The sequence below is a fragment of the Cyprinus carpio genome, chromosome A23, assembly GCF_018340385.1.
Source record: "Cyprinus carpio isolate SPL01 chromosome A23, ASM1834038v1, whole genome shotgun sequence".
Taxonomy (NCBI): Eukaryota; Metazoa; Chordata; class Actinopteri; order Cypriniformes; family Cyprinidae; genus Cyprinus; species Cyprinus carpio.
Genome location: NC_056594.1, coordinates 21,211,979 through 21,232,392, shown reverse-complemented (window position 1 = coordinate 21,232,392; position 20,414 = coordinate 21,211,979). Strand labels below are relative to the sequence as shown.

Sequence of the window (20,414 nt, the reverse complement as noted above, 5' to 3'; positions counted from 1 at the left end):
GCTGCTCGCGGCAGATACAGAGACCTCCTGGGAGCAGAAACACCACCCTCTTCTGACGGAGCCGTCAATGAAAACTAATCCAGCATAAGCCTCGGGAAGCCAAACCTCAGCCGTGAGAGCCGCTGATGTCAACATCTTCATCAGCCTGCTACACTTGCACTTGTGATACGGCTGCTTTCAGCTACCGTAGTAAAAACTGTGCATTTATGGTAGTGGCCACTGTCAACAAAACCAGAAATGAAAGAAAACACAGAGAGCTGGTTCTTATCTGAATTCAGTATTATGGGAACTAAAGTTAATTATCAATGTGCAGTGAAAGGGATTTTAGCATTTTCTTGTGTTTCCAGCTGAAAACAATCAACTCAGCTTGAAAAGCAATGCTTTCTATGGTCTACAACCACAAAAATTACCATTAATATGTCAGTGTGTAACATGCATCGTGGTAATACCATGTTTTTCGACGTTGCTACAGTGCATATGCAAAAATCCATAGTATTACCATAGTAACATGTTAAAAAGCATGATATTAATATGATGCATGTACTGTATATAAAAAAGTGGTATTGTCATTGCACATGCCCAAAAACATATTACTATGATGCATGTGCAAAAAACATGGTATTACCATGACGTAGTACTGTGATGGATATAAAAAAAACATGGTTTATTACCATGTTTTTAAACATGTGCTTTGATGTTATGATTTAGGCAGGCATCTATAATACCATGCTTTTGGACATTACCATGGTAATATCATATTTTTGCATGTGTTACCATGATAATACCATGTTTTGGGACATGCACTATGACAATACCATGTTTTTTATACATGCATCATAGTAATCCCATGTTTTTGGACATGTTACCATGGTAATATGCATGCACATGCATGCACTACGGACCTACGCTATGATAATATGATAAAAATATATATATTTTTAAACATTTATCATAGTAATACCACATTGTTTTAAGACATTACCATGATGATAATGTGTGTTTTGCACATGCATCATGGTGATACAGTGTTTTTGGACATGTTACATGGTATGATCCTGGTCATGCGCTATGACAATACCATGTTTTTTTTTTATTGTTGGTTTTTTTTTTTTTTTTTTTTGCATATGCATCATGCCTTATCACCATGTTTTCATATGCACCATGGTAATACCATGTTTTGTGTACATGCATCTGAGTAACACCATGTTTTTGTACATGCACTATGATAATGCCATATGGGTTTTGGACAGATACCCTTTTTCAAATGTTTAATGGATCTTGAATCAGGGTAATACTATGGTATATTGCAAAATGCCATGCTTTTATCATCACTGTACCACAGTACACCTACAATATTTATTGTAAGGGAAATGCAATGAATAATAATGTATTATTATATATTAGGATGTTGCAGTTTGGATGCTATAGGCGGAGAGAGAGAGACTGTGTGTGTGTGTGTGTGTGAGAGAGAGAGAGAGAGAGAGAGATACAAAATGTGTGTGTTTGTATGTGTGTGTGTGTGTGTGTGTGTGTGTGTGTGTGTGTGAGACAGAGAGAGAGAGAGAGAGAGAGAGAGAGAGAGAATCACAGCGGCTCTACGGCCACAGACGAGCCTCACACCGACACATCCGTCGCGCTTTACGGTGAAACGCGCGACACAGGCCCGCGTCCGCCACCGTAAACCGACACACACAGCGGATTGTTCGCGTCTCATATGAGGCACAAGAGCAGCCAAACCCTTCCATAGGAAACCGACGAGTGCTTAATGACAGCGATCGAGCGACTGGCCGGGAGAAAACGAGGAAAATCCAGAAATAACGCAGGACTCCGGAACGTCATTGTATTCATTCCGAGGTACGTGTGATCGCCTTTCATTAACGTGCGCGTGATTGTCAATGATGGGTTTTAGAGATCGTTTTCTGCACTGGCACAGGACTGCATTGATTTCTTCCCTGTATAATGTTATACAGTGCTCTAATAGTACAGCATATAATGTCTATCCAATAACAGGGTGTCGCTGGATAGAGAGACAGACATGACACCCCACAGTAAACCCGTCGGGCGGCTGCACAGGTGCATCTCTCGTGGATTTAAAGGGATTCGCAAGCCACAGATCGTATTGAACCGCTTAAGTACATTATATAGTCTTATACTTAAACAATTAGACCGCATAGTAGGCTAAAAATAACGTGGATAAATGTTGCTTTGAAAGGTTTACGCGTCCCTGATTGATGCCTTGTTGAAATAACAGAAATTATGTTGGTCTTAAAGGGACAGATCACCCAAAAATGCAAATTTAGTCAGGGTTTACTGTATTTAATAACGCAAAAGCAGAAATTTAGCCGAATATCATTGGCAATCTGTTTCGTACAATGCAAGTAGATGGGGACTAAAGCCGATAAGAGTTAAAATGATATATATTATATAAATATATATATTTAGAAATTTATCCTTTCTTCCTTTTGCTATTTCGCCATAGTTTTGTGTGAGGAACTGCCATAATTCTCAAATATCTGTAAATTACATTTTTAATTTTGGGTGTACTGTTACTTTAACGTGTGTGCCTTAGGGATAGTGGGGTCAGATATGTTTCCAAATAGCTTATGGGTAACACAAGAGCTCCCTAGTGAGGGGTATTGGAATAATTAGTTGTAATGATGGTACAAACTCTTGATCTGGCAGTTTAAAATCATTTTGACATTTTGTGCAGCAGTGTTGAGGACATAGGCTACAGAAATGCTTTTTGACGTTAAACACTTTAAAAATTGTGTTTAGATGCGTTAGACATGATTGCAGAGAATTAAATCTCATTGTGTTTTTCCTCAATGTGAGAGAATCTTACAAACACATTTAGTAATTCTAATAAAAGTGCAATCAAATCAATAGCAGCACCGCGGAGTTACTGAACAGCATGAAAATGCTGAAACACCAATGCAAAGACACGGTTATAATGTTACAGATTCTAGTAATGCTGCACACGGGAGTGTAACAGCATTCTAGATGAGGCTGTGACATCATAATGGGGCTGGATGGTGTCCGTGGTAACTGTAGAATTGTTTATGTCCTTGGTAAGCATTCCGTCAATTGAGTTAATCAATGCTGCCTCACGGACTCATGTGCATTTCTAAAAGCATTAGGTCACGTTTGCAGGATTGAAAGCTTTGGGGGTCAAACTGAGGCTGGGTTTTCTTGACCTTTGCGTGCACACGTTCATGACGACCAACCGTCGTCAGTTCATTAAATTGGCCTGAAGAGCAGTCGTTAGCACATCAGTATTCACACATTAGCACCTGTGTCAACACCCACCCACTCTCCTCTAGTCAACCAATTAGCATGCAATAATATAAGAAAAGTGTACATCATAAAGACGATATATATGCATGATATGGGGCTATTTTTATTGCCTTTTTCCCCTCACATATTTTAGTAATCATCCTAAATTAGATATCATTCGAAAGCTTAAACATTCAAAATTCATCCTGTGAAAACTGCTTTGAAATCCGACATTGACCCTGTTGCATTTTGTAACTTGTAACACCTTTTATATGTCTGCAAAAATTTTATGAAAGAAACATGGGAGTAAAATTGGACATTGTTTTACCATGGAAATTATACCTCATCTGCTTTCAGCAGGCTCCTCCCCCTAGTGGGCGGGGTCAAGTGTCATATTACAAAAGTGTACTACAATATTTTATCATTGAAACCTTTTCTAATCTTGACAAATCACATATCACTGGAAAGGTCTGAGTCTCAAGGTTCCATATATGGTGACTGTTTTAGAAGTAATATTGTGACAGAAATATATATTTGTAAAAGGAATTGCATAAAGAAAAACAGTGGAGTTTGGTAGTCACCTAGTGGCTATTTTTGGTATAGCGCCTAAACAATATCTTACAGGTACCTCCATTTTTTATGATATCAACTTCAGATTTGGAACATAACTTTAGACACATGGCTTCGATTTGATAACTATTTTAGCAATTTTTTTAGCATGGCATGTTTTCTTTACAGTAAACATAAACTTCTGTAACTTTTTTTTTACACTGTCATATTTTTCCATTTTTTTTAGCAATAATCTGCTGATTGTTTTCTTTAAACATATTGCAATAAAATAAAATAAGATCTGAGAGGTTGCCAGGATTTTTGGGTGTGTGCAATAATATAATAAATTGTACATTATAAAGACATTATTTGTTAATATAACTACTAGGAGAATGTTTTTCAACATATTTATATATGCATACAGAATATTCACAATATATTCACAATCGTTTTACTGGCAACGTGAAATTAAGTGAAATTTAGTAATTTTTGTATTTTCAAAAAGAGCAATTTTTTAAAGCTGTACTTTCTTTGTGTTTCTTTTTGTAAAACCATAGCGTGCACTTCTAGAGAATGGTTTCTAGGTTCAGAAAATCTGTGTAATTCCCGAGTAGTTGCCTAATCTTATTTTAGGCCTTAAGCCACAGGCCAGTTAACTCAGGAATGTCCTGCATTGACGGCATCAGACTTGCTGTCCCCTCGTCTTTTGGGTTGTGCTTTTAAAATGCAGGAGGAGGTGGAGTGTCACGTGTGTGTGTGTGTGTGTGTGTGTGTGTGTGTGTGTGTGTGTGTGTGTGAAAGAATGTTGTTGCATTTGGGGGGTGAACAACCGCAGATGATGCACAGAGTCACGACCTAAGCGTTCAGATGAACAAGCGTCTATTTAACATTGCATTTCATGCAAAAACGGGCAATTTAACAACCTCTCCATATTCTCATTTTGTTGACCTTTTGTTGTTAGATTGTGCTTCCTGTCATGTGCTGCTGGACTTAGATCTGAATTCAGCATCACACTAACCAGATTCATAAAGGCACGCATGCACATTTTAGAGTAACGGGAACGGTGGTTGCTAGGGTGTTGCTATGTGCTTAAGGTGTTCCGAACATATTTCTGTGCAGTTATTAAGGTTCTCTAGCTGGTTGCTAGGGTATTCTGAGGGGTTGCTAGGGCATTACAGTTGCTAAGGTCTTTTGGGTGGTTGCCAGGGTGTGTGGGTGGTGACTAGAGCATTGCTATGTGGTTACCAAGGTGTTCAGAGTGTTTTAAGGATGTTGCTAAGATATATCAGGTGGTTGCTAGGGCATTATGCAGTTGCTGAGGTTTTTCAGGTGGTCGCTAGGTCATTGCTATGCAGTTGCTAGGGTGTTCAGAGCGTTTTTTTTTAATCTCTATGCAGTTACTAAGGTTTGTTGCTAGAGTGTTCTTGGTGGTTGCTAGGGCATTGCAGTTTCTTGGGTGGTTGCCAGGGTGTTTGGGTAGGGACAATAGCATTGCTATTGGTTGCTAAGGACTTGAAGCAAGTTTCACTGAAGTTACAACGATTATTGGATGGTTGCCTGTTTTTGGATGGTTGCTAGTACATTGCTACGCAGTTGCTAAGGTGTTCGTAGTAACTTCGTGGAAACATGCTTAAGACACTGTGAACACCTTAGCAATTGCATAGCAACCAACCAAACATACCGGCAACCACCCGATAATCTTAGTAACTTCATAGAAACATGCTTAAAAAAAAACTAAAGTGTTCTGGGTGGTTGCTAGGGTGTTCAGGGTGGTTGCTAGGGCATTGCTATTCTGTTGCTAAGGTGTTCTGGGTGGTTGCCAGGGTGTTTCAGGGTGGTTGCTAGGGCATTGCTATTCTGTTGCTAAGGTGTTCTGGGTGGTTGCCAGGGTGTTCAGGGTGGTTGCTAGGGCATTGCTATTCTGTTGCTAAGGTGTTCTGGGTGGTTGCCAGGGTGTTCAGGGTGGTTGCTATGGCATTGTTATTCTGTTGCTAAGGTGTTCTGGGTTGTTGCTAGGGTGTTCAGGGTGGTTGCTAGGGCATTGCTATTCTGTTGCTAAGGTGTTCTGGGTGGTTGCCAGGGTGTTCACATGGTGACTAGGGCATTGCTATGTTGTTGCTAAGGTGTTCAGAGTGTTTTAAAAACATTTCTACCATCTTCATGATTGTCATCATATTAATCACTGCTGCTACTAAGCAGTAGAATGTTGCAAAGATGTTACTAAGGTACTCTGGGTGTTTAATACGGTGTTCTGGGTGGTTGCTAGGGCATTGCTATACAGTGTTGCTATGGTGTTCAGAGTGTTTGTTGTTGCAAAGTTACTAATATCTGAGAAGTTGCTATATGCAGTTGCTAAGGTCATCTGGATGGTTTCTAAGGTCTTGCTATAGTGGGTGTTTTTTTTATACACTGTAAAACAAATTTTATGCATCTGTCAAACATACATCTCTCTAGTATGTAGTTGACTTCACTCTGAGATCCAGTGCATAACTTCCCAGGACATTTTTCATCTGGCGTCACCCAACACCTCGTTCCGGCAGGCGATGCTGTGCAGAAGTGTTTGATTGCACTGTACTCATTAGATTAGAATCTTCTGTCATGTCCGTTTCATGTTTTCTGTCGAGTAGGTGCTCATGAGATTGTCTCATTGTATAGACTCTGCAGTTGGCCCCTGACCCTGTTGTCGTAACAGCAGGCTTAAGTTACCGCGCATGAGAGCCGTTTAGCTGTTAATGATAACGAATGTATAGGATGAGCTGCTATCTGCTGTCTGCCCTGCACGGATCACGTTACCTCATATTTAATTAAAACGCCCCACCAGTGGAGCCTATTTATAGCATCTGCCACCACAGTCCACTGGCGGGGCGTCTCAGAGCTGTAAACCACTGCTCTCAGACCAGTTTGAGGTTTTTATGTGTTTAATGTGTGCTGAAGTGAGATCAGTAATTTGTAAAATGTAATTATACCTTTAAATGCCTAATAAAATGTGTTTATTACATCGTAGGAGGGGCGAGTCATATCTAGTGAGTGAAAAACGAACACCATAGAAACTACCCAGAAGACCTTAGCAACTGTGTGTGCATAGCAACGCTACAATGGCACCAAAAAACACCCGAAACACCCTTGCTGTCACATCGCAGTATATTAGAAAGACTCTGAACATTTTTGTATCCACATAGTAAAGCCCAACCCAGATGATGTGTTGAACCAACTTTAGCAAACCAGATAGCAATGTTACAACCACTAACAGCAGCCTAGCAATCCATGAGCAACATGCAAACTGCCCCTAGAAACCAATAGCAACACTATACAGCTGGAGTCAGCCCTAGCAATCAAATAGCACATAGCAACATGCTAAAAAACATCCGGAAAGTGTTATTCTCCATGAAGACCTAGCACCACTCAGTGCGTACCCTAAAAATAGTCTAGCAACTATCTCCATAACTATAGTCTCACAAAAACCCTAGCAACGCCCCTAACACTAAGTGTTTGGATCGTGATTAAAATGCAGTGGTTGCCTCTCATTTTAAGACTAAAAGATTAAAAACTGCTCGTGTTGCATGTACGCAGCATCTTTGTTTGGATCGTGATTAAAATGCAGTGGTTGCCTCTCATTTTAAATGGAAAGAGCACAGACAATTCCTTATTTTGTTTATATGAAGTGATTTATTTTATTTGTGTTATTTATTTGATTTGGGGCTTGTTTTGAAATGTCAATTTAGTTTTGTTATTTACATTATATTTAAATTTGGTCTTTTAGCAGATGGCTTTTTAAACAAAACGACTTACAAATGAGAACAATAGAAGCAATCAAAACCAACAAAAGATCAAGTGCTTATATTAGTTTATTATTATAGTGTTATTTCAATTTCACCAAGAAATGTGCAGGATTTTGTCAAAGCACTAATAAAAGGACACATTTAATTTATAATGTGTCTTAAATCTCATTCTGTAGGCCTGTGTGCATGTTTGTACCCCCCACACAGTCTGTAATCTTGCTCTCACATCTGGCTGTCTCAGGCTGTGCTGGGCCGTCCCGTGCGGACGCACTAATGCAGCATTCATGGCCTGATAAGACCCACGTGGACAGCTGTGCTCCAGGCCAGCGCTGACCTTGAAGCGGGCAGAACCAGCAGGTGTTGTGGGTCCAGTTATCACCCGAAAACCAGTGCTGAGCTTGAGACGGAATGAATGTTTGCAGTCAACAAAACGTCCTGCAGTGTCCGCTTCTAGATTCAATAAAAGACACTGGAGACTGTTTGCGTCCTGTTTGTTCTAAAACCTAGTGAGCTGCACTGCTGCCTATATAGATCACTATAAAGCTCATTCTGATTCTAAACTTACAATTAGCCAATAAACAAAGCAGGTGCCTTTTTAGACCAATCACAAAGTTGTTTAAAAATGAAAGGTGGACAAGAAAAACAAATGGTTAATCTTTAATTACTTATGAGTTCAGCAATATATTTAAAATAAAATATATTTGTGTATATATATAATATATATATATATATATATATATATATATATATATATTTTTCAATATTTATATATTGTAATTATATTCAATACGTATTTTTATAGGCATTTATGTATTTATGTAAATTTGGGTTTAATTCCATTTACAAACTGATACATGTTAAATCTGAGATAAATAATCAATGTAAAATTATATCAAACTATTTATAAATGATTATACACACACAAAATTAGATTTATTTTTATTTTTTTTTATATATATGTAACTTTAGATTCAATATTTTTCAGTTTATTTCTTATAAACAAAGTCATTTATAAATGCAACAGTACTAAAATCTACCGACAGACTTAGCCAGGATTTTAAAATAATTGTTATAATTTAATTTATATATATATAATATATATTACATACAAAAAGTAAAATAAAAAAAAGTATATATATATATTTCCACTAGGGCCATTTACAAGAAAAAAAAAAAAAAATCTTTTTACCTCCATATGGCCTATTGGCATACAGTTGTAAAACACTGATTGTGTTTCACTTGTAGATAATGTCAGCACAGGGGAAAAAGCTTTGTTGCTGTAATGCGTGCTCAGAATAGCTGACCTGGGGTCAGGTCCTTGTGTAAACACCATTTAATTAAATTCTGTGTTTGTGTGTGCTTTAAAGCATTACAGTTTCCATGTTGCCTAGCTATTTTCTGTCTCCCACTGTACCGAATATCTGCTTTGTACCTTGTTCGCACCTTGAACTGGTGCAGATTTCAAAAAGCATTTAAATTCAGGCCCATCCATGACTCTGAATCCTAGATACAGCTGTCAGGAGATTTTTACACCACTTCTATTGGCTTTAAATAAGAGGAGTTTTAGTATAGAGATGTCTGTCAGTGGGCATTAACAGAGCGCACTACAGACACACACACTGCTCTTTTAGACTGTCTTCTGTCTGTGTGTTTGTGTGTGTTGAGGGTGTTGGATGTACCACATGTGCTGTAGGTCTGCAATATAAGAGGCACCCAGAGGCAGTTTTGCCTGCATTCTTCATCTTCCCAGTCTGATTTCAGCCTCCCTGAACACTTCCCAAACCATAAATACCTTAGAAGTCTCCGTCCTCAGGCATGAGACGTACATGGATGCTATTTTATTACGGGAAGACACCACTGGAGATTCGACAAAGACAGTTAAGGGAGACCCTTTATGGATCTTTGTATCCACCAAAGAAAGGGTTTGGCTTACAAAGGGTTAATGTGATTGCTTATTATAATAGAGCGAGAGTGCTGCCTGCTTTTTCAGTGGCATTGGTTCAGGAAGGATTTTCCCATTCAGGATTTTTAAAGAAGCATTGATTTAACCAAAACGCACTGAAAAAAAAATGGTGTAAGATTTAGTTTAAAATTATTTTCACTCAGAAATTGGTTTTTGTTTCGTAGATCTGGCAACCCTGAGTAACACATTAACATTGACTTAAATGCAAAATTAAGTGAAGTAATATAGTAATTTCTATCTAAAATTATATGATAATTTACAAAAAAACAGTGCAACCAGCTGCGAGGCGAATCACAACATTACAAAATTAGATTTAAAGCAAATAAAAATTTTAAAATAGGACAAAAAGACAAAGATATTTAACTGCTTTAATGAGGGTAAGAACTACAATCCCATAAAGCATTGTGAATGACAATTAAATTAAAAACAAAAGATAAATATAAAACTAATTTCAAGATGTTAATATATTTACGTTTATTGCAAAATACAAATATTTAAGTATTTTGAGAGCATAGAAAGACTTAATTTCTTTAATGCCACCAATTTTCACTCTGATTGGTGGATTTTTTTTTATTTTTTTTATTATGGGTAATGTAGTTTTTCACCAGGAATTCTTCTTAAGTTAAAATAACGTGGGCTGATCGCTTCAACATAAGCATATACCATAAATGAACAACCTTGCAGCTCACAGTAGGTCTTTTTAAGGTTTATCAGTTGTTAAAAATCAATATCACTACGTAGAAAATTAATAGGATTTTAACTGTTGCACAGTATTGCTCATAGTTGGGGTTAGAGATTGAAATAAACCACTAACCGTTATTAAATTGTAGCTTAACTTCTATGATTTTTGTCTGTTGGACAATAAAATAACCGAAGAGTTGCATAAACGGTCACTTTTTTTTAAGATTGTGTCTTAAGAACTAGTTTGACTAACTAGCAGTTAACCAGGTGCTACTCATTCTTTTCAATACATTTTTATGTAACTGACTTCAAAAAGTCATGACTAAATTTTAAGACTGATCCAAGTTCAATCAGAACACTTGGGGAACACATAAAAATGCAAGAATGCAAGTCATATAAAATGCAAATCAATTTGATCAATCATATCTAATCTTTTTGTTAGACAACCAAACTGAAGTCAAACAAACTCTAGTCTACAACAAAAATCCATTGTGAAAACAATCACTGCACTGATAGAACCGGAGACTCATTTTGTGATGTTGTCAAGAGACTCGTTAAGCTAGTGGAAACCTAACTCTGCTAATATCATTACCAGAGCGGCCACACTGAGAAAAGACAACCGGGTTGTATGCGAGATCGGGGTGGAGGTGGATCGGTGGATTTCTGGACTCCTTTGTGGGGGGCAAAACGGCAGCTTCAGCACGCAGCACAGGAGATGGATTTATTAGCCCTACGGTTGGCATGACAACAGCGCCTGTGGATGGAATAGAAGATTGTTACTAAATTGTTCCATCTGTTCCATTTTCCAGTTGTAGAATGGAGCTTGCCCTGCACAGGATTTGTGCTGTTATCTGATAGACGAACGTAGATGAAGACAAATCCTGGATAGATTCTTCTAGATGAAGCCATGTTATCATATCAAGCCAGTAAGTGTATCGGATGGCAGGGACCAAATGCAATCACACATAAAATTACAGTTTATCACTAAAGTTGACAAAAATATATTTCGTCAGCAGTGAACCAAAGCACCAATTATTTGCATTTGTCTTATACCGTGTCCCATTTAAATCAATGGTGGCATCCGTAATGGATATTGAAGTATTTTATGTAATATTTAAATATTATAAATAAATTATTTATTTAACCACAACCTGATTTTGTGTCAGTCAGCAACAGTCAGAAATTATATATATTTATTGTTATGTCATTACAGATATTTTTCAATTCTCTGATTGGCGGAGATTTCTTTGCAGAATCTCGTGTAATGTATTTTTTTCCACCAGGAATTCTGCTGTTGAGACCTATTTTGTGCTAATGTCATGTAAATGCATGTACCGGTCATCAATAACCTTGTGGCTCACAGTAGGTCTGCTTTTAAAGATTTATACGTTCAAAATCAATTCCCCTATGGAGAACATTTTTGGGATTTGGGGAGGATTTTTGTTGCTGAAGTCTAACCTCAAGCTTGTAGCAGATCCATACGTGTTAGTGAACATTTGATGTTTCCCATCTAGACAGACATCAACACTCCAGATCATTCCAGCAATTCATTTTATCTGTATGAAACACTTCCGGTACAAACTATCATTGCGAATCGGAATTTTTACATCTGTTTCTATCCTTTTTGCTATTTTCGTTTGCCAGCCATGTGCTTTTGTAGTGACAGATAAAGTTGAGTCATATTCTAGAATATTTTTCTTAGGTGTGATCCAATTAGATATTCATGTGTAGGCTATATAAACTTAATATGCATTTTTATTTTGAGGTGAAGTTTGACCCAGACATTTCTTGATGGTTTTAACCTTTCAAAGCATCACAACAACATAATTTAGCTCTAATCAGTGGGCAAACTGAACCACATGAGAGCATTTTTTAGTGTTTTGTTGTTGCATAACCTTTGAGATGCGGCAGCGGCAGATGGTGTGTTTGGTGGCTCTGATTTAGTGTCGAGATCTAACCGATCTCACCTGCTGCTGTGAACGCACACGCTCGTGCTTCTGTAATGCTGTTTGCATTAACTGTCTCACACTGCAGGAATCCGTCAGCCCACAGAAAGCCCATCTGGAATGAAGTATCTCAGAAACAAATCATACAGAGGGTTTGGCGGCCCACCTTGTTGGCTTTCCAATGCTAGATTGTAATTTATCGACTTTTATCCCTGCTCAGGATTTATTTCCAAGTTTTTGGCTGTTCCTCTCATAGATTGTAATTGGGTAGCATTTGAAGCATGTGTTTGTTTTCCAAAGACTTCAACAAACGTGCCGTTTCTAGCCAAGTTACATCACTCAGAGTCTTTGGCATAGAGAATGCGGAGACTAAGACTAATTTTAAATTAAAGACATGTTTGTGCAAAGACTGATGGGGGAAAATGCACCTCACACAAGTGATGTTACCCAATGCAAGATTGCAGCAAGGACACTAAAGGTGATAGGACACTAAAGGTGATAAAGCACTACATTTTTAGGTGAGTTAATTTTGCATGTAAACGTTCAGAGGTTCATTTAGACACTGTGGATTAACACTCAAGTTTATTTAACCTTTTGGAATGTCAGAACATTTAGAAAATTCACAAAATGGGCACAAAACATGCTTCACAACATAATTTTAGACAAAAAAGTACTGCAAAGCGGTTTAGAAGTCACGTGTGACTATTTAGAGTGGTCTGATCTGGGACCGTTTTTTCTAAACCACATCACTCATCGATTGAGGGTTGATTTAGGATCGGTGAGAAACATTGTCACTGAGTAATCACAGAGGAGCAGATGTGTCAAGGTCGTCTTCCTTATCTGACTTTTTCCACTGTCCTTCCATCAGTTTGGCAATGAAAATTCAGTGCTTTAGAAGTGGTTCTGAAATTCACCCTGGGACACAACTGCTCCTAAATCAGTTGCCAGCTTTCTTTTGTTTTGCAGCTTGCCTGAAATATGCAGATAAGGAAGTTCTCACTGTGCTAGCGTGAGCCTGCCCCCAACCTTCATCAGCACTGAATTACTTTTTTTTGTATGATTAGCTGACGGAGGAAACTTATAAGTTATACTCTTGGAAAAGTTGCAGATAAAATCGTTGATGAAATGTTTGTGGAAGTGAAAACAGAAATGCAAAAGTTGGTTTTAGTGTCATTTGTGGTTAGTGCACGTGTTCAGGTCATTCTGTTAACATTCCAAAAAATGTTGCAATGCTTAATGGGTGCTTAACGCAGACCAAAAATTTGCCGCTTTGAAAGATTGCTCCCATTTCTGCATCCCCTGATCTTTTTTCCCCTCACTTTGTTTTGCTTTTTCCTCCCTCCCTCTTTCTATTTCTTCCCATTTCTCTCTTCTTCAAGGTACTCCCTCTTTCCTCCTTTCTGTCTCGTTGGTGTTCTTTCACTCTCTGTGTGTTTGCCAGAGGGAGGTTCACTTCATAGTCTTGGCAGCATTTTGTGTAATAAACTCCACACTAACGCTGGCTCATAAACAAATAAACCCAGGCACTCTGCGACTTAATTTCATCAAATCCACCCCCGTGCTCTCTTTGCTCCCCTCCCAAGCCAACGAAGCAGTCCGTCTGTGTGAAAGGCTCCCAGTCTTTGTAAACCCTCTTCTGGTGTCTCCCATAATTCTGTGTTTGTGTCTGTGATTCCACTCTCGTGTCATGACGTCATTCTGAAAGCTTACAGATCTCGGGAGGACAAAAACAGATGGTTGAACTTTGAGCAGTAAAGGAAATAATGCCTCCTTGGTGCCTTGTTAGATTTGGGTATTAAGTTATAGAGGACAGGTAAGGATATAACAGATTATAAAGGGTTACCAACAATTACTATGCTGACTACTGTGGTTTACATCGACACATTTCTTGCCAGCTACTAATTCATTCTCCCATTTGATTCTAGGGTTTGTGCTTCCATCTGATCTGAAGAAAACCATGAAATCCTCTACTTAGCACCTGAAACAGATTTCAAGACAATAATCAATACACAATGGAAGAGCCGTACAAAGATTCTGTAGCCGTAGACATGGCAAACCCTCAGGAAGAGGCCTGCAATGGTGGACCCGCTGCCACTGATGCAGTTGGGAAACTCGAAGGGGAGGCCACTCCAATTATTCCAACTGAAACGTGGAATGTCAGCTCTCCAACTATCACGAAGCGATCCCTGTCGCCCCTGCTAACAATACAAGCCACCCCGGTGGTGACCCCGGCTGCTGAGTCTCCCAACGGTGTTGCCCTGAAGGTTGGTACAACTGTGCTTCAGCCAATATGCTTGGGGGAGGGTCCAGTGGTGTTGCCAATCCTTGCTGGCCCAGCTGCCCCTCAAGTTGGACAATCTGGGGCTACTTCATATCTGATGACTAGTCAGGGTCCTGTGTCCCTACCTCTGGTCTTGGAACAACAAGTCCTCCAACATTTGAATCCTCAGTTGCTTCAACAAACAGCAACTTGTCCTGCCCTGCCGCTACAGAACAGCATCCTGTGCCAGAACCCTTCTCTTGCTCTTGGAGCACCTCCAATGCTGGACCAGAAAGGCACAAGTCCAGTGTTGGATACTAGTCTACTGACTCTTCTCCAGAACCCTAACTTTGCAGCCATCTTGCAGGACCTCTTCCCTGGCCAGGGGAACTCTTCCCCAACTTGTCACCCAGCATCTTCCCCGCAGGTCGACCTTGCCTCTGCGTTTTTTCCTCCTCCGCCTCTCTCGCACCCCTACAGCTCTCCACTAGCCTCTCTGGTGCCACCAGCCACCCTGCTAGTCCCTTATCCTGTTGTAATCCCACTTCCAATGCCTCTTCCAATCCCAGTGCCAATCCCTGTCCCGGTCTCTATGTGCAAGAACTCCAAGATAGATGTAGACTGCCCTAAACTGGCTTGTACTTCAAGCAAAAGCACCCAGACTTCACCTAGTGACATCTCCCCTCATTTGACATTTACCAGCAAGGAAATGCTAGTAGTCCAACAGCCTCTTCGCTCTTGCTCATCCCCAGTAGTGACAGACGGAGAAGTGCTAGATTTATCCATAAGGACACCTCAACCTTCAATGCATGTTGATGTGTCACAAGGGATCCAGCCGTTTCAGCAAGACAGTGTCCTTGATTTGTCTATACCTAGTACAAGAAAGACATGCATTAAGACTTGTAGCATGTATGGGCCAATGGCCCTGGAGCGGGAGAGAGTGTGCCACATGGGGGACGATGTTAGCAGTGGGAGTTTGGCTCTTGGGGTTCTACGGCCAGTAGAGTGCACGCCGAAGCTAGACACCAAGCTGCTAAGTGGTTTAGCATCTCTAGAGTTCAGCAGACAGCACAAGTGGGTGGTAGACAGCGGTCACGCCAGCGCAGTGGCTGGAGCGGTACATGACTCTGCACTCACCGGAAGCGGCAACATTGAGATCGTCAGCACATCGCAGACAGCCAAAGTCATTGTGTCGGTCAAAGATGCCATGCCTGCCATTTTCTGCAGCAAGCTAAAAGGATTGTCAGGCGTTTCTACAAAGAACTTTTCCATCAAACGTGATGCCAGTCAGGGGGGCTTTGCAACACTACCCAGGGTCCCGGGGGATCAGCGAGGAGAATCCAGTGACCCGCTTAAAAAGATGTCTAAAAACAGAGGCATCAAACTGAAGAAAGTAAGCTCCCAGGAGATTCATATACTGCCCATAAAGAAGCAGCGCCTGACGGCGTTTCTACCCAGAAAATAACACATGCTCCTGCTTTCAGAGGGAGAAGGGAAAACCAAGGACATAAGCAAAGAAACAGCTTCTGAGGTGTAGCTAGGTAAATAACTACAGTGAAAAAAGATGGTCTGAGAAATTTAACCAGGGTATGATGATGATGCTAAATGCATAAAAAGCCCTAAAGCTTTTTCTCCAAGCTGTCCAAATGATTTAGACTGATGCAGGCTGCCTCTGGTCTGACGGTTGGCATTTGATCCATTCATTATAAAGCAATCAGACGAAGTCAACAGGAAAATGCTCCAAGTAAAAGAACCAATCTGAACTGGCTAAACTGCACTACTACTGATATTCTTTAGCATTTTCAGCATTAATGCCAGAATCGACTCCCTTCCTATGCATTTAGATTTTTGGTCACACAACCAAATAAACAACACACCAAACCTACATTGTCATTAATATAAAATACATCAGATCTGAAACGAAACCTGGCCAGCTGTCAGTGAGACAGATTCTCCTCTAACTAATATGCTTTTGCCGAATTCTTGCTCTCCTCTTGCTGTTTACACTTGGAGTGCAAGACGTTTCCCATTTTTGGTCCTAATGAACTGTAGAAGGGAACCGTGACCTTCTGCTTCCCTAATCACTGTATTAATTGGAGCGGAGCATCCTCTTTTAAGAACAGGAGGGATAAGCAGTTAGCATGCTAGCCTGATAATGACTTGGCAAAGCCCAGACCTCGGTTTCATTAAGTCTGATGATTGGAGGAAATTGTTGTCAGTAGCAACAAAGCACAGTTTTCATCATCCTCCCTTTGGGGAGCAAAAAGCCTCCCTCCACCCACCTACCCCAAACTAAATTAAAACTAAATAATCATCAGGGGTTCGTCCCTAACGACAACAAATCTGAGTGGAATGGCTTATTAATGCTGTTTTTATGGCCGTGGGTTCAACTCAAGAGTCATTTTTTTAGATTATTGCCAGCCAGAGTTTCACTTGCAACAGTGTACAGATTTTAATGATCTTTATAATGATGATCTTAATTCACCTTCAGTGTTTTAGATGAGCAATCGCCGACAATGGACGTAAAGTGTTCAAAATGAAACATCTATCCCTCAGCAAGCATTAAGAACTTTTTTTTCCCTTCACGATTGAACCTGGTTTTCTTTATACATGTTACTGGTCATATTGTGCGATGTGCATTGGCGTATGTTATTCCCTGTTTTTTGCAATCTTTCATGGAAATAAAAAGCTCTGTGGGTGATGTCAGCAAGGTTGCACAAGCAATTGGTTAATATTAAGACTATCTAGTCACTGTTTTAAGCTACTGTTGTGGGTAATGCAGTCTTTCTAAAATCTTGCAATAGATAATGCAACAATTTAATGCCAAGTAACATTACAGGAAAAGAGGCTGCGGCAATAATAGCAAATAATGATAGGATTAAAAGTGTTACCATTTGAATATGTGGAGATGCTCTTGAGGATGTACTTGACCTTTAGTCCCAATCACAACGCCTCTTCATAAGTGTGTGCTGGTGATATTTACAATCCACTGCAAACTCCCCTTTAGCTTTGGATGAATTCCCCTGCTTTTCATGATCAAATACATTTCTGATGGATAAAATCAAGAGCCACCCTACTTTTTTTAAAACTTTAAACCTTTCATTAAGAATTTGAATGTGGATTATGAGTGCTGCTTTATGAATGCCGTAAATCTGTGTAAATCTTTGTTGCTTTCATGTGGCTGGTGGTTTGATTGAGAGCATGAGGGCGTGTTTCGAAACGCAGGTTTCCACCCTCTCATTAACCTTCTGATCATCCCAGCCAGTTCAGTAATAAACTTATTAAAACAGTGGTACAGCTGACAGACACCAGGTCACGAACTGAATACTGAATCAGCTACAAGACCTGTGAGTATGTTTCTATATCATAGGTCATCCCAATATCAAAAGAAAATACACACACACACACACTATATATATATATATATATATATACAGTACAGACCAAAAGTTTGGAAACATTACTATTTTTAATGTTTTTGAAAGAAGTCTCTTCTGCTCATCAAGCCTGCATTTATTTGATCAAATTATTACTATTATGTTTATTGTCTGTGAAATATTATTACAACTTAGAATAATAGTTTTCTATTTGAATATACTTTTAAAAAAAATAATTTATTCCTGTGATGCAAAGCTGAATTTTCAGCATCATTACTCCAGCCTTCAGTGTCACATGTAACATCCAGTCTATCACATGATCATTTAGAAATCATTCTAATACTCTGATTTATTATGAGTGTTGGAAACAGTTCTGCTGTCTAATATATTTGATGAATAAAAGTTTAAAAAGAACTGCATTTATTCAAAATAAAAAAATTTTTTTCTAATAATATATATTCTAATAATATATTTTCTTTACTATCACTTTTTATCAATTTAACACATCCTTGCTGAATAAAAGTATTGATTTTATTTAAAAAAAAGAAAGAAAAAAAAAAATTACTGACCCCAAATTACTGACCAGTAGTGTATATTGTTATTACAAAATATTTATATTTTAAAAACAAAGCTTTTTTTTTTTTTTTTTTACTTTTTATTCATCAAAGTATCCTAAAAAAGTATCACATGTTCTGAAAAAAATATAAAGCAGCAGAACTGTTTCCAACTTTGACAATGAATCATCATATTAGAATGATTTCTAAAGGATCATGTGATAATGATCCTAAAAATTCAGCTTTGCATCACAGAAATAAATGATAATTTAAAGTATAATAAATTTAAAAACAATTATTTTAAAAATTGTAATAATATATCACAATATTACTGTTTTTTTATGTATTTTTGATCAAATAAATGCAGGCTTGATGAGCAGAAGAAACTTCTTTCAAAAACATAAAAAAATAGCAATGTTTCCAAACTTTTCACCTGTACTGTGTGTATATATATATATATATATATATATATATATATATATATATATATATATATATATATATATATATAATAATTTTACAACAACCTTTTTTGCATTGTGTCATTTTCGTAACTGCATTTTCCCTCTTTATTGTAATGTGTTTGGAGGGTTATATAATATATAAAATATTCATATTAACATCAATATAAAGTCACAATGTATAAATACTGTACGATTGAAAATTGTCCCTTTTTTGCATTCACAATAATGAGAATTTGGGTGGAAAATGATTAAATATGATGATAATATCACAATGCAAAAAAAAAAAAAAAAAAAAAAAAGTTTAATTTTCTTTAAGCAAAATCAAATTTCTTTTAAATGCTTGGGTGCAGTATGACTTGCTGGCACCTTCCTTTAACTAAATTTAGCCAAAATATCTTGATATGAAAAACATGTAAAATCAGTAAATTAGATTTTATTCTATATAACGTGTTACATTTCATACTTCATGCACGTTCATCCAAACCTTAAGATCATCTCCACAATCAAACCAGCAGCTCTTAGCTTCGAACGTTTGACCTTGAGGCACGGCCAAACTGTTTAATATGTTGTTTTTATGAAGTCAGCTACCAATAAGACGGATTGGCTAAGATGAGGATCGACTCGTCCTTCTTGCCACTTACAGCAGAATCGAAATGAAATTCTAGACACACCATCAGAAGTGTCCGTAGATAGAAAAGTGAAAGTAAGGCAGGATTTATGTGACATGTCAGTGTATGAAGTGTGCCGTCTCGTGTTTGCGTGTTTGTTTATTGGAATTCCTGCAGAAGGAAAATCATCAGGAAGGCGTCTTTTATAATTCACATCCAGCCAGAAGAGGTTTTCATGTAGAACTCAACGAACTTTCTCCAAATATTATCTTGAGAGATTTCCTCCGTTTTCACAGTGCGCTCAAGTATCGGGTTTTACAGTCAACCCCAAATACGTTTGATGAACTGCTGTGCAAGTCTGCTTGTTTTTTCATGTCAGAACTGAAGTGTTTTTAAACTCTTAAAGCCTTGCAAAAAAAATCTTTCCTCTGTTTTTTTTTTTTTGTCTTGTTTTCCAGTAAATATCTAAACATGCTTTAAATCAAGATGTATTTATTTGAGGAGCAAAATGACACGTCTTATTTTCCAAAAAATGATATATATTAAAATAAATGCATCTTGATTTAAGAATGTCATATTTTGCTGCACAGATAATTTTTTCCGGCATGCAATACAGTATATTCTCAGCTCAATCAGCATGAAAACCAGATTAATAAACCATGACTGTTTCTATGATGGTGAATTAATTTAATTTAAGTGTCAGACGACCCTCTAACTCTTTTATAGGTATTGAAATTTCAAGTATTGATTTTTTTTTGTATCAATGAAGAGCTTTTGTAAACAACTGAATGAGTAAAAGAATGAAACGAAGAGTTTGGTGATGTTTTAAATTATTTATTTATTATTTGTATCGTTGAAAATGTGTATGTGACGAATGCATCAGCTTTAAAAATTTCATGATTAAAAACACGTCTCCGGTATCAAGATCGAAGCATGTGTGTGTGTGTGTGTGTGTGTGTG

The 20,414-nt window shown here is 38.2% G+C and overlaps 1 protein-coding gene across 3 annotated transcripts; it reads left to right on the top strand.

Annotated features, from left to right (window-relative positions):
• Positions 1-1,558: 1,558 nt before the first annotated feature.
• LOC109085958 (retinoic acid-induced protein 2-like) lies at positions 1,559-16,314 on the top strand. Of its 3 annotated transcripts, none has more exons than XM_019100443.2 (3): positions 1,559-1,854; positions 14,117-15,844; positions 15,936-16,314. In XM_019100443.2, exons 2-3 carry the CDS (start codon positions 14,204-14,206, stop codon positions 15,960-15,962), a joined length of 1,668 nt encoding a protein of 555 aa, XP_018955988.1. In that variant the 5' UTR covers positions 1,559-1,854; positions 14,117-14,203; the 3' UTR covers positions 15,963-16,314. The 3 variants fall into 3 exon arrangements, with proteins under 3 accessions (XP_018955988.1, XP_042569798.1, XP_018955986.1); XM_042713864.1 differs by adding an exon at positions 11,055-11,171 and having other exon boundaries at positions 14,117-16,314; XM_019100441.2 differs by having other exon boundaries at positions 1,560-1,854; positions 14,117-16,314.
• The last annotated feature ends 4,100 nt before the right edge of the window (positions 16,315-20,414 follow it).